The 13438-nt window shown below is 31.8% G+C and overlaps 1 protein-coding gene across 1 annotated transcript in view; it reads right to left on the minus strand.

Annotated features, from left to right (window-relative positions):
* Positions 1–13438, minus strand: part of LOC136974902 (voltage-dependent L-type calcium channel subunit alpha-1D-like) — a 70506-nt gene continuing 57068 nt past the window's right edge. Inside the window, exon 2 of the mRNA XM_067269891.1 lies at positions 1–535. Within this exon, the coding sequence (XP_067125992.1) occupies positions 174–535 (362 nt within the window). The 3' untranslated portion in view covers positions 1–173. The remainder of the gene's footprint in view (positions 536–13438) is intronic.

Genomic DNA, 13438 nt, shown 5'->3' on the forward strand with positions numbered 1-13438 from the left:
ATTTGTGCTGCTTTACAACGTTATATGTGATGAATTTCATAATATGCTCTTTTACAAATGCTCCAGAAAGCATAAACATTCAAATAAAATTTGTAAAGTAAATAGTTATCAAGAAATGTGTGTTTACTATTTCTTCTATCATTAATTTTCATTAAAATATTTTTAACATATTATTAAAATTGTATAAAGAATATAAAAGGATATTTCCACTCTACAATGTCTATACAGAGTTTCCTAATTGGATTTTTTAACGTTAAACAGAATAAAGCCCTGAGAGGTCTTTCTACTACTTTAGGTCCTTTTCTTGCAGGTTTCTTCTTTTCTTTTTCTTGTTGATTTGTGGTTGCTTCAGGAGGACTCGCTCCCGCAGTTGGGGGTGGTTTTTCTGTACCTGCAACTGTAGTTTCTGTTTCCTGTGCCGAAAGCTGACCTGGACCTGATGGAATTGTGGATGAAGGAGAAGATGGATGTAGGGAATTTGGTTCCTTCTCTGTTGGAATTTTATCTGCTTGGCAATTCTGAACATTGTGATCATCTGTTTAAGAATAAAAATCAAAATAAAATTTTTGCTATCAAAAATTAAATATAATATAATATATAATAATAAAACAAAACTTTTAATCTACTTGAAATATCTTCTTGTATGATTTTTGGACTATTGCCTTAAAATCAAGTTAAAACGATTTCAATGATAAATCTTAAGTTTTTCATCTTTTAATATAATTTTATCATTAAAAAATAAATTTAATCAATAAATCATTCTGTTATAACTTACTTTAAATTATGAGATTTGTATACAAATTTTATAAAAGTATTTTTATGTTTATATCAACCTTTTAATATAAATATAAAGCTACTTTTTCAGAATTATCTACGAACAAATATTACAAAACCCAAAATAACTACATACGTATTATATTTATTGTACATAATGTAGTTTACCAAACATCAGTTTCATATAAAATAAAAGAATTACAAGCATACAGGAAGCACATCTTTCTAACAAATACAAAAGTGCAACTTTTAAAAGTACATTTGAAACTGGAAAATGAATAAAACTTAATAAAATTAATAATTATAAACATACTTTCTAACTTTTAGAATTACCAGTAGAGCATCGATTATCCGACTTAATTGGGGACTAGGGTTGGTCGGATAACCGAAAAGTACGAAAAAATACATTATTAGTATAGTGTATTAAATACTAGGCCTGGTTTAAATACTAGCCTCCCTTTCATGGTCGAGCCAGTGCTGCCAGCTAAAACATGCAAAAATTTAACAAAAGTAATATTAAAGTAGCCAAGACATAACCGAATATTGTAGCGCCACTTCACTAGCAAACATTTGAATTTGCCGACTAGAACGCGGTCGGTTAATCGAGGGTCGGATAATCGATGCTCTACTGTATATACAAAAACTGTATGGATAAAAAATAGCAGCCATGAATCATAAATATGTAAAGTTAAATATTCAATATCAAAATTATTGTATTTTCTGACATATAAGATGCAAGTTTTGTCCAAAATTAAGGTTCAGGAAAAAATGGTTGGAATAAAATTATCCAGCAATTGTAAAATTATTATTGTTTGATTAAATATATCATTATTACATTTTTAACCAGAATACAGTAAAAAAATTTTGGAGCAAATTGCCAAATTGCCAATTGTAAATTTTGGAGCCAGGATAGCTTAAATACACTAAACACTTTTCGTAATATTCTGTGCTGAAACAAGGGTGAGTCTTATATGCTGTAAAATACAATCAATTTAATCTCTCTACTATAGAAAATGTAATGTAATATTTATTATGCTATAAAAACAATGTTTAAAACTACAATTTAATTCATTTGTCATAATGTTTATTTTTGTATTCTAATCATAAATTATGACATTAGAATGCCTAATGAAGATTACTTTTTGTTAAGAATTATTTGAAGAATAGAAGAATGTAAGTTCTTAATAAATTTTAAATATAAAATTCAATTTCTTTTATTATTAGATAGAATTTCAGAAAATGCACACAATTCATTGTGTAAATCTTTATGATTTATTGTAGATTAACTAAACTGAACAAAATCTTATTTTATAAAAAATATTCTGATGCTTCATAAGATGAAACACAACATATGAGAAACATCTTGTTTTTATATATATAAAAGAAACTGCATTACTTAATTGAATATTTTAAAACTTATCAATTGCTTTAACAAAATTACTTGTATAAACTGTATGTAAAGAATAATATAGAAAAAATTAATTTTTGTACAGTATACTTTGGATAGGAATTGAAATTTGACTTTAATCTCAATGTTTAAATCCATATTTTTATTATTATTTTTAAGGTACAATGAATACCAGTTTTCAGCGTCTTCACGAAAATTATATTTTTCCCTCTGTAGTTGGACAATTTACTCAAAAACATTTGGTTAATAAACATTATTAAAGAAATTATAGTAAAATATTCTATAGTTTGTAAGGTGACAGAATGAAAACACATTGTATTTTCTCTTATACAGTATATCTGTTTTGAATGATACCTAATACAATTCCCATTCTTCTATCAATACTGGTAGTTCTCTTAGCATTTTGAAGATATGTAAAATAAAAACAATTGTTTTTAATTTAAAAAAAAAAAAAACCTTTAATTAGAAGTTTAAGTCCATTTATAACAGATATCTTATCTGAAATTAAAATTAAGTTCTTATATACATGTTTATTTAGAAAAATATTAAAACTTTGTGCTAAATTAAAATTTAACAATACACTTAAACAATGCTCTCAAATACATGAAGTATTTTACAAAATAGTAAAACCTGTATAACCGGAATCGAACGGTACCGTTTATACAGGTTCCGCTTGTGAAAAGTTCTACCGTATACAATTCTACTTTATAACAACATTACATGATTAAATAATATTTGAAAATACCTGTAAATATATTTATTATTCCATAAAGTTAGAGTAAATTTAGCGAAAAATTCGTAATCATATATTATGGATTAAATTTTAAAAAAATATACGAGAAACCATTACAATAAACCGATACTATAAACTATTTTGATAGAATAAAAAATGGGCATTAACCTTGGTGTCAACAAATCTTCCTTAAATCGTAAAATATACAGGCGATAAAGTTAAATTAATTCGTATAAAAATCATTTTCCAGTCACCGAACCCGGAGTGCTGGCACAAAGCCAGAGTAAATATAATGGCCAACTTATGGCCAACTTAATACTCTTCTTATTCAAATTTAATTTCGAGTCTATTATAATCGCGTAAATAAATATTTTGGAGATTACTTAATCTCCAGAACAAGAAACTAGACACCCAAGAGAGACATATTCAAGTCGGCAATGAAAGAAAATAATTATAACAAAGAAAAACTCATAATGCGAGACGATCCAACAGGAAATTACTTAACTATCGGGTAACGGGTATGAAAAATTTCGAATGGGTTATACCACGAGCCAGCGTTGCCACTAGATCCCGTTCGAGAGTAGCAAATTTTCCCCACGCTTCTCCTCCAAAAAAATCCACAGAAATCTTATCCATCCGTAAGCCAGTAATCCTATGTGCGAAAATGGTAATTGCCTGGGAACTCCATCAACAGGGGACCCCAAACCAATCTTTTATAAGAAAGTATTTCCCTAAAAAATTCCCTTGAAGAAAAATGTCTGAGGCCGACACTATACGTGGAGACCCCCTAATTGAAATTTGCCTGGTGCCCCATAAAGTTATAATGCGCTAGTGTATTATGCACACCTAAAGTAACAAAGCCGGGCTTAAGTATTTGATAAATACCCTCTGTTTTATTTGCACAAAGAATGCAATTCTTATGCAAATCCTGAAATCTAACGAGTTATTCCATCATGTGCAGTACCCTAATTGAAGAGATCTTTAAAAATTTGGTCAATGTAACCCTTGATGCCAAGATGGCAGCTCGTCTCTGATTCCAGCCAGGAAATAGTGAAACGCACGTTCTAACCTAACCTATTCTAATAACTTGGTTGCTAATAATTATGGTAATTTATTAGAATAAGTTAGGTTAGGTTAGAACGTGCGTCCCAGTGTTTCCTTGCTGGAATCAGAGACGAGCCGCCATCTTGGCACCAAGGGTTACATTAACTAAAAATTTTATAATGTTTCATTCAATTTTATTTAAAAAATGGTTAATTATATTTCTGCAAACACCTGCACTTTTCCAAAAAGGAGCCAAATTTTTTGACATGTGCAACTATGCCACAATCTTTTTGAAAGTTTGTGGTTTCACACAAGAAACTAAACATTTCCGCTAGAATGCATTATTGAATGTACTGTACTTTTCTACACAAATATAACTTCAGCAGGTATTATTACTTTTACGTATTTAAACATTAAAAACATGAATATTAATGACGAGTAAAAATTGAAATCCTGAAGTTACTGTACGTCTTACAATTACTGAGTCTATCAAAAATTATTTTAAATGGAAAAATAACTTGCCTGAAAGTTATTTGTTCCATAAATTATTAACTAAATCTTCGTCTTACTTGTACATTTTTTGTAGTATAATAAATTTGTGTTTATAAAATTGAAAATTCAATAATTCAGAAGAGTTTAAATATAAACATTTGATTTAAGAATATAAAATCATTATCCAAATTCCATTTAATAGATTAAAAAATAATTATATTTCAAGAAATTAATTTTTTTATCACGAAACAAATCACGAAAAACAAATTTCGCTTGAAGATAACATATATTAATATATTCATTTTTCATAAATAATTTTTTTTTTAAATTTTAAAATGTTCATATTTTTACACATTTATCATCTTAATTGATGCGGGTCTACCAATCACAACTTAAAAATTACTTGTTATAATACAGTTAATTTTAAATTTATAAACTAATTTTATAAACTAATGGGTATTATGTATACTTATTATGTAAAGTGCATCATCTTTCCAAGCATAAAATGCAAAAAAAATACAAAAAATCTAGCAACGAAAGTTACGTAACTTTCCCGGTTGTTGAGAGTTTTTATTTAAAAAAAAGTTTTATATTATTAAGAAAAAATAAAATTGTGTGTGGCGCCATCTGTTATCTGATTTTTTATAAAAACTTTTTTATATTTTTAATTACAGTAGAGAGTCGTTAATCGGAACGCCGATAATCGGAACGATTTTCAGTCGGTCTGTGTCATGCTGAATCGAACGTTTTTGATACTAGATTTACTTCTAAAGTATAATTTTCATGTTTTTATATTCTTCAATATATTTATTTTGTTTGTACAAAATAAAGAAATAATTTTTAACGATACGATAGCCTCGATTATTATTATAAAAATTTTCGTTAGGCTTAAAATCGACGAAAATTCAACGCGAAGCGACACGCAACGGAGAAAAATTCAACACGAAGCGACACGCAACGGAGAAAAATTTGAACATCGGACAGGTTAATGTACTTTTTCGTACATAATGGGTAATCGGAACAAATGACTAATCGGAACAACCCCAGTCCCCAATTGATTCCGATTTTCGACTCTCTATTGTACAGTGATACCTCGGTAGACGGCCGGATGGCCGAGCGGTAAAGGTGGCAGCCTACCGCTCTGGGGGACCCGGGATCGAATCCGAACGGGTCGAATAATCCCCAGGAATTTTTCGGGGGGTGGTCCGTTCGGATATGTCGGGCCCCGTCCCTCACCACCCGGTCACCCCATTGTGGGCCTGGCCGAATCCATAATGGGCCTACTAAAAGAGGCCCTCTTAGTGCCCACAGGGCGGAAAGAGTTAAAAAAAAAAAAAAAAAAAAAGTGATACCTCGGTTTTCGTCGATAATCCGTCCGAAAACTAACCTGCGAAATCCGAAACCGACGAAAACCGAGGCAATTATTTCCATATGAATCAATGTAAATCAGGGCCGGATTATCGAATAGGCAAAGTAGGCAAATGTCTAGGGCCCGTAAGTCGGAGGGGCCCGGCTTCAGTGCAGAAGATTTCTCTGTTTGAAAATGAGTTAAATTTAAGAAATACGATAGGACAGAAAATGCTGTACTTAACAATTCTTTTCTTACTAAGCTCCTCTCGACTAGCCATTGCCTAAAAAAAAAAAAGGTCAACAGCCTCCCGTGGGTCAGAAGTAACGCCACGAGATCTCGCGCCATCTAGATATATTCCTAGGTCCGCGTCTCGTGGTAGTACCGATGTATGGATGGTTATGATTTATTTTCTAAATCTACAACTATACGTCACGACATCGCATATTCGATATAGCGTTCAAGTCGAGTGCGAAGATATTACAATTCAATAGTGTTTTATAAAAGAGTTAAAAAGGGTGACACTACAGTGTGACTTGGGGTGACACCACGATATCCGCACCAGATGTCACCGATGCTAGCTACGCTAATGTCACATTATATAAGATTTGTTTAGAAGCAACTTATTTAAATGGGGCCCCAATTTAAATTTTGTCTAGGGCCCGCTAGAGGCTTAATCCGGCGCTAATGTAAATCCAATTAATTCGTTCTAGACACTCCAAAATTCATACCAAAAACACATTTTATAGAGAATTAATATAGCGTTAAATACTAAAAGCAATAAGAAATTTCACATAAAAGACTTATTAGCATAAAGATAATAGCATTGAGATTAAAGATAATATAATTAGCATTAAGATGAAAGCAATGGAATTGTTCCGCTAGACACGCGAGGTAATGTTTTGTCTTGTAGAAGCTAGTTGGACATGAGCTTCCAGCCTATATCGCCCCGTGGTAAAGTGTGACGTAATTGTCATGTAATAGTAGTTGTATGCGTTTATGATGGTCGTATCAAGGAAAATAATGCCTTCCCGGAAATCCGTTTAAGAGTAACTGGCCCCTATTCGGGCGTTACAGACGGGGAGAAAACCCGAAAAACTTCACGTGGCCAGTCCGCCCTGGCGAAGCGCGAACCCACGACCGAACTCCTAGTGTTCAAGGAATGGAACCGTTGGCCAATGGTGGGCCGTCGCGGGGTAATGTTCACACAACGAGAAATAACGCCACACTGCTCCGGAAAACGCCTGGGTCGCCCTTTGTTTTCGCAAAATTAGCAGCGAGGTCACTTGAGCATGCGGACGAAAACCGAGGCAATCGACGAAAACCGAAACAAATTTTTCGAGAAAAAAAAACGACGAAAACCGAAACCGACGATAACCGAAGTCGACGAAAACCGAGGTAGGCCTATTACTGTACTATAAAATGGAAAAACGTTTAATTTTGAGGGTAGGGATGAATTTTCTAAAAGAGTAAATGTTAATAACGAATAAAATCTCCATTAAGTCGTACCCCTCTCGAGATACATGACCCCCTAACTCCCCCGTCCTCTCGACCTTTCACCACCAAAATTTAATAGCATCAATGTCCCTCATATACAAGCCACCATGCCAAATTTTGTTTCATAATCTTAAGATTCCCATCCTGAGATATTAAGCGAAATAGACGCCAACACACGAAAATTTTTGCTATGTTTTGACTTTTCTTGGATTCAGGTCTCAAAACGTAGAGATTTGCAAAGAACTCGGAGAGTCAAATTTGACACGATTCCCATACTTTCCCTTATGTATACATAACAGCCGGGAAAGTAAAAACTTAACTTATCCAGTATTGTTTGTCTGCTACTAACTTTTCAAAATTTCTGGCTAACGGTAATGATAGCGATTGCATGTTATCAGCCATTACATATTGAGGCTTAAAGCACAAGCGGTTGTTTTTAGGCCAATTCACTCGAAGATAACGATAATAATAGAATTCAGATTAAAATGAGCGAACTTTTATAACGCATGTTTTAGAGCGTATTAATTTTGATATCATTAAACTATTGATCACATTATCTATAGTGCAATAAGCGAAGTCTACTGTATTAAATATCAACTTGAAATTTCTTACAAATATTGTGTTTCATTATTGCAATGACATTAACAGTATGTTGCTAGTATGACACAGCGAGAACCGTGTTCGCTAAATCGACCATTTAGTTATCTTTATGGTCCACTTGATCTCAACTTTCAAGTGGGTCGTTCAAAAGTATTAACTAGATAGCTGTCGAATTAAGAATTCTTTGGTTTTAAAACAAAAATAAGTGCAAATTTGGGAAAAAATAAATATTATTTTACTTGTTTAGTTTATTTGTTTGCAGCAATGAGTCACGTGGGCGATCTGCCGAATTCGGGTGATGCCTTCTGAGAGGACTTTTGTGAGAAACTGGACCCTATTTAGGTTTACAAACGTGAAGAAAACACAGAAAATAACGTGGCCAGCGCGGTGGCGAGGAGCGAAATGAAGACCAACTAGCAGTGTTCAATGGTTTTCAATAGCGCGTTATCCTGTGAGCAAAAAAGGCAATTGCCTGCAGCAACATGGAGCCCCTAACCAATCTTTTAAAAAAATATATTTTCCTCCAGAAATTCCCCCCGAAGAAAAATGTCTGAAGTCAACACTATATGTGGGGGCCCCTAATTCAAATTCGCCTGGGCGCCCGTGAAGTTATAACGCTTTATTGATGATTTTTATCCAATCGGCCACCGGTGGGCTCAATCTTACTTGTTCAAAAACTAAACCAGCACCTGATCACTCGCTGAGAGATATTTATTCTTAACACAAACGTTTTCAATCCAATCAATGGATCATCATCAGGTAAATTAGAACATTACAAAAAATAGAACAACAAGTTCAAAATACAAAAAATATAACGGCTAACCAATATGTAACTAACAGCACAATAACGTTTCTAAATATCAAACAATTAATAAAAAAGCTGCTAAAATTAAAAATAAAATAATAATATATAACAAACAAATAGTGTATACAAAATATTAATTTGTTTATTAAGGCAGAAGTATTAATAACACTAAATGTTAACACTGCCTAATAAGCTGTACAGAGTTTTTCATTTAACAATACATATTAATAAAGCTACTGCTCTTATTTGAAGTTTACAACCGCAAACTTCCATGCGGAAGGAAGTCCCTCGGCATCTCTTGCGTTGATGCAATTCCCTTTAAGCATGCTTTTATAGATTTCTAATTTTTCGGCCGTTCTTGCCAAGGTCGGGGAGTGTATTTGTTTCAGTAACGTTATTGTGCTGTTAGTTACATATTGGTTAGCCGTTATATTTTTTGTATTTTGAACTTGTTGCTCTATTTTTTGTATTATTGAATCCTGTGTAGAAGCACTTTTGGATTGTTTGACCAGAATAAACCCTGCTTTAGCACATCATATTAATGAGTTGGTAGAGATGGTTAACCTCGTTTGCTGCGAATCCTTCTTTGCGTTTGAAGGACAAACGTATAAGCAATGCCGAGGGGTCCCTATGGGAAGCCCAATTTCTGGGCTATTATGTGAGCTTGTTGTTAGTAGGCTTGAGGTTAAAGTTTTGCGTAATTTCAGGAACAGCATCGTATACTACAAAAGGTATGTTGATGATATATTCATAATTTGGAAAAGCAATCGATCAATTGCTAGATTTATTGACAAGATCAATGATAATGAAGATGGCCTAAGCTTAAAACTAGAGCAAAAAAGCTCTGTTATGATACATTTTTTGGACATTAAGGTTATGTTTAGAGAGGGACGTATATCTACCGGGGTATTTATTAAACCAACTCATAGCCCACTTTATATTCCGGCTGGCTCTAACGATCCCTATAAACATAAATTAGCAGCGTTTAGAGCGTTAGTTAGGAGGGCTTTTTTATACTGCGAAAGTGTTATAGACAGGGATGCAGAAATAGAAAGAATCACGCAGGTAGCAGAAGCATTGGGCTACAAGAGGAATGTGTTAAAGGGGATTATCAATAAATTAGAAGTTAGTACTGATACAGTACCTGGTCGTGGTCGTGGTCCATCTACATACACGAAATTTACGTACAACAAACACTTAGGAAGCATTATGAAAGAAATCGCAAATATAAAGGATACAAGGATAATCTTAAAAAGAGCTCCGAATCTGTACAGAATTCTTAGAAATGATAAAGGGATAATTAAAAAAGAGGATAGGTCCGGCGTTTATAAGATTCCTTACGAGAATCAGATGTTAGGAATAAATAAAGATTATGTTGGGGTTACTACCAGAAACCTAGGGGTAAGGATAAAAGAGCACAGATATGATGTTAGAAAAGGTTCTAATGCCACAGTATTGTCACAAATGGCACAAACGGAAGGCTCAATAGTAAGATGGAATGAAGCAGATATACTGAAACAAATACACTCCCCGACCTTGGCAAGAACGGCCGAAAAATTAGAAATCTATAAAAGCAAGCTTAAAGGGAATTGCATCAACGCAAGAGATGCCGAGGGACTTCCTTCCGCATGGAAGTTTGCGGTTGTAAACTTCAAATAAGAGCAGTAGCTTTATTAATATGTATTGTTAAATGAAAAACTCTGTACAGCTTATTAAGCAGTGTTAACATTTAGTGTTATTAATTTGTTTATTAAGGCAGAAGTATTAATATTTTGTATACACTATTTGTTTGTTATATATTATTATTTTATTTTTAATTTTAGCAGCATTTTTATTAATTGTTTGATATTTAGAAACGTTATTGTGCTGTTAGTTACATATTGGTTAGCCGTTATATTTTTTGTATTTTGAACTTGTTGTTCTATTTTTTGTAATGTTCTAATTTACCTGATGATGATCCATTGATTGGATTGAAAACGTTTGTGTTAAGAATAAATATCTCTCAGCGAGTGATCAGGTGCTGGTTTAGTTTTTGTATTATTTTCTGCTGAGCACGCTGTAGGTTGCTTACTTGTTCGTTAATTAGAAAAGAAAATCTCGGGCTAGACATTCACCAATTATCCAAACAGTAAGACATTATAAACTCTTGCTTTTTTTTTTTTTTTTTTTTTTTTTAATAAACTCTTTCCGCCCTGTGGGCACTAAAAAGATTTCTTTTTAACAAACCCATTGCGGGTAATATAAAAATGTAATCAATACGAACTGAAAGTAGACTTATAAGCATTAACTGACTACGTAAAGTCGTAAACATTCTATTTTATTGAAGTATATTCATTCAGATAAGACTTTAATAAATAGATTTGAATATTTTTTTCTTCAATTATTAATAATTATATATTTTCATTCTGTTTATGAAATTATATGTTCTTGGCATTCAATAAATGAACTTACGCAAGGTACCATTGGGCAATGCTATAAACGCTTCGGTCAAATTCTACGGTTCAACAACTTCTGTAAGAGAGTACAATTGCGAAAGTTAGTTTTGTAACAGGAATATTCCGAAAATTAGAAAGAAATGAGATTTTTAATTAACGGTTTACGTTGTACAGATGGAAAAACCAGAAATAATTTTTCATGATACTATTGTAACTGAAAAACAAACAAGCGAACTTACTTAAAAATGGTCCGAATTCAGAGTACGTAATGAAAACATAGTTTAGTTTATTATGAGAACCTTTAGAGAATTCAGAATATTATGAGAACCTTTTCTTAGATGACCAGTTCTCTAAAGATAATATTCTGAACTATGTGAGCCAAAATCGAATCCGGAAGAGCAACTAGAGGAATCTTTCGGGGGCGGTCTGATCTTGAAAAATGGGCCTAACGTCTCTCACCACTCTGCCCCATTAAGGGCTTGGCCGAAATTGTGGGCAAGTAAAAAAAGCCCAGTTAATATTTACGTGACAGAAAAAGTCGTTTAATCGATCACAGGTCTTATCTATTTAATTAAATTCTTCATTTGTTAATTTGAAACTAAGAAATTTTAAAACAATATTTCAAAACTTCATACAAAAAGAAGGAAATTTAAGTAAATGCTTATCATAATTAATTGAATATTTTGTTTTAATTTTAATTAATTTTTAATCAAGTCGTTGTAAGTATACTTATGCAAAAATTTACGAATAATAATAAATTATTTAACTTAATATTATAAACAGAATCTAGTTAGGGAAACACCTCAAAAATTAAAATAATATTCTGTTAATTTATCTACACACTAATTTATATTCTTGTTTTTCTGGGATTATATGAATTACACTGTTATTAGATTGTATGAAAGTTAGCAATAACATGACCAATAAAAGGGATATTATTTTAAAAAAAAATTAAGAAATACACTTTTATTGGTCATGTTTTTCGAGACTGGGGGTGAAGAATGGTGAGGTGTCAACTACCCCACTACAGTGCATTTATACACGTACTAAATTCTACACTTGGTTATGTTTATGGATTTTCCTCATTAATATCCCATTAAAATGCACTATGATTTGGTATTACCTGAAAGTTTCAGTCTTCTACGTTAATTAGAAGTGGATGAAATTTGAGTTTCTTTGTAACGTTCTCAAATCTTGCAAGTTGAATAAAAGTGTTTAAAAAAAAGCAGAGTATTTTTTTAGATTATCAAAAATTCAACACAAAAATACAGAAAAAAACAAACAACAAGTTATCGTGAGTGAGTTTGAGAACAGTAAGAATATTTTAAATGATGTAACACTATTGTTATAACATAAATTTCAAGGTTTCCACATCTAACATTTCACGTTAATTAGAATAGAATTGTTGTAATATTCGAAGAGAAATTTTTATTATAATTAGAAAAATTTTATATTAAACTGTGTGAATTATTTTAAAATTTTGGAGTAAAAACGATTTATTTATGAAAATATGCTGCATAATTATTTTTAAGAGTATTTTTTTTTTCAACCACTTAAGAATAGGACACACACAAAATATAGGTTAAATATTTTTGCCTAAGAAATAAAAACTTTCAAGTTATTTTATCTGCAATTATATTTTTGAAAATTCTCTCCCAATCTTTGCCAATTAAGAATTGTTATTTTTAATTTATAACAGCATAGTTTATTAGTATTTTGCTTCGAAACTGTTATTTATAAAATAATAATAATAATAATATATATATATATATATACACTAAATAAAACCAAAATAATTAAATATTATATACAGAGAACAAAACTCGGTCTCAATTTTCATTTATTTAACTTTGTTCTCAAGATTAACAAACGACAGACGAGCAGACCGATCGACAGACAGACAGTATAAAGTCTGCAATTCCAATTGCAGTCCACTAATTAAGGGTAGAATTTCATGTCGATATGTTAAAAAGTAAATTAAAAAAAAAAAATGGAGATTTTTTAAATGTTAAATTAAAATTCGAATTTAAAATATTTCTACGAGCAATTATTTATCACCACAATGCAGGGTCGCAATTTTTAATCATATTTTTAATTTATTTAATTTAAAATATATGCCCTCCACCTCAAATTAGTAGTAGCTTGTCCCTGTACATCATACTTTAACAATAGAGTCGTGCTGGTCATCTATCTAACACCTTTCAGGGGAAAAGTTTTGAATAGAAATAATATGACTTCCGGTTTGCATCGGAAGTTCTTATATAGTTAATTCGGGCCTCCTGTTCCTACGGTTTCATAACTA

This window comes from Centruroides vittatus, unplaced genomic scaffold (assembly GCF_030686945.1).
Source record: "Centruroides vittatus isolate TY-2023 unplaced genomic scaffold, ASM3068694v2 contig_359, whole genome shotgun sequence".
NCBI lineage: Eukaryota > Metazoa > Arthropoda > Arachnida > Scorpiones > Buthidae > Centruroides > Centruroides vittatus.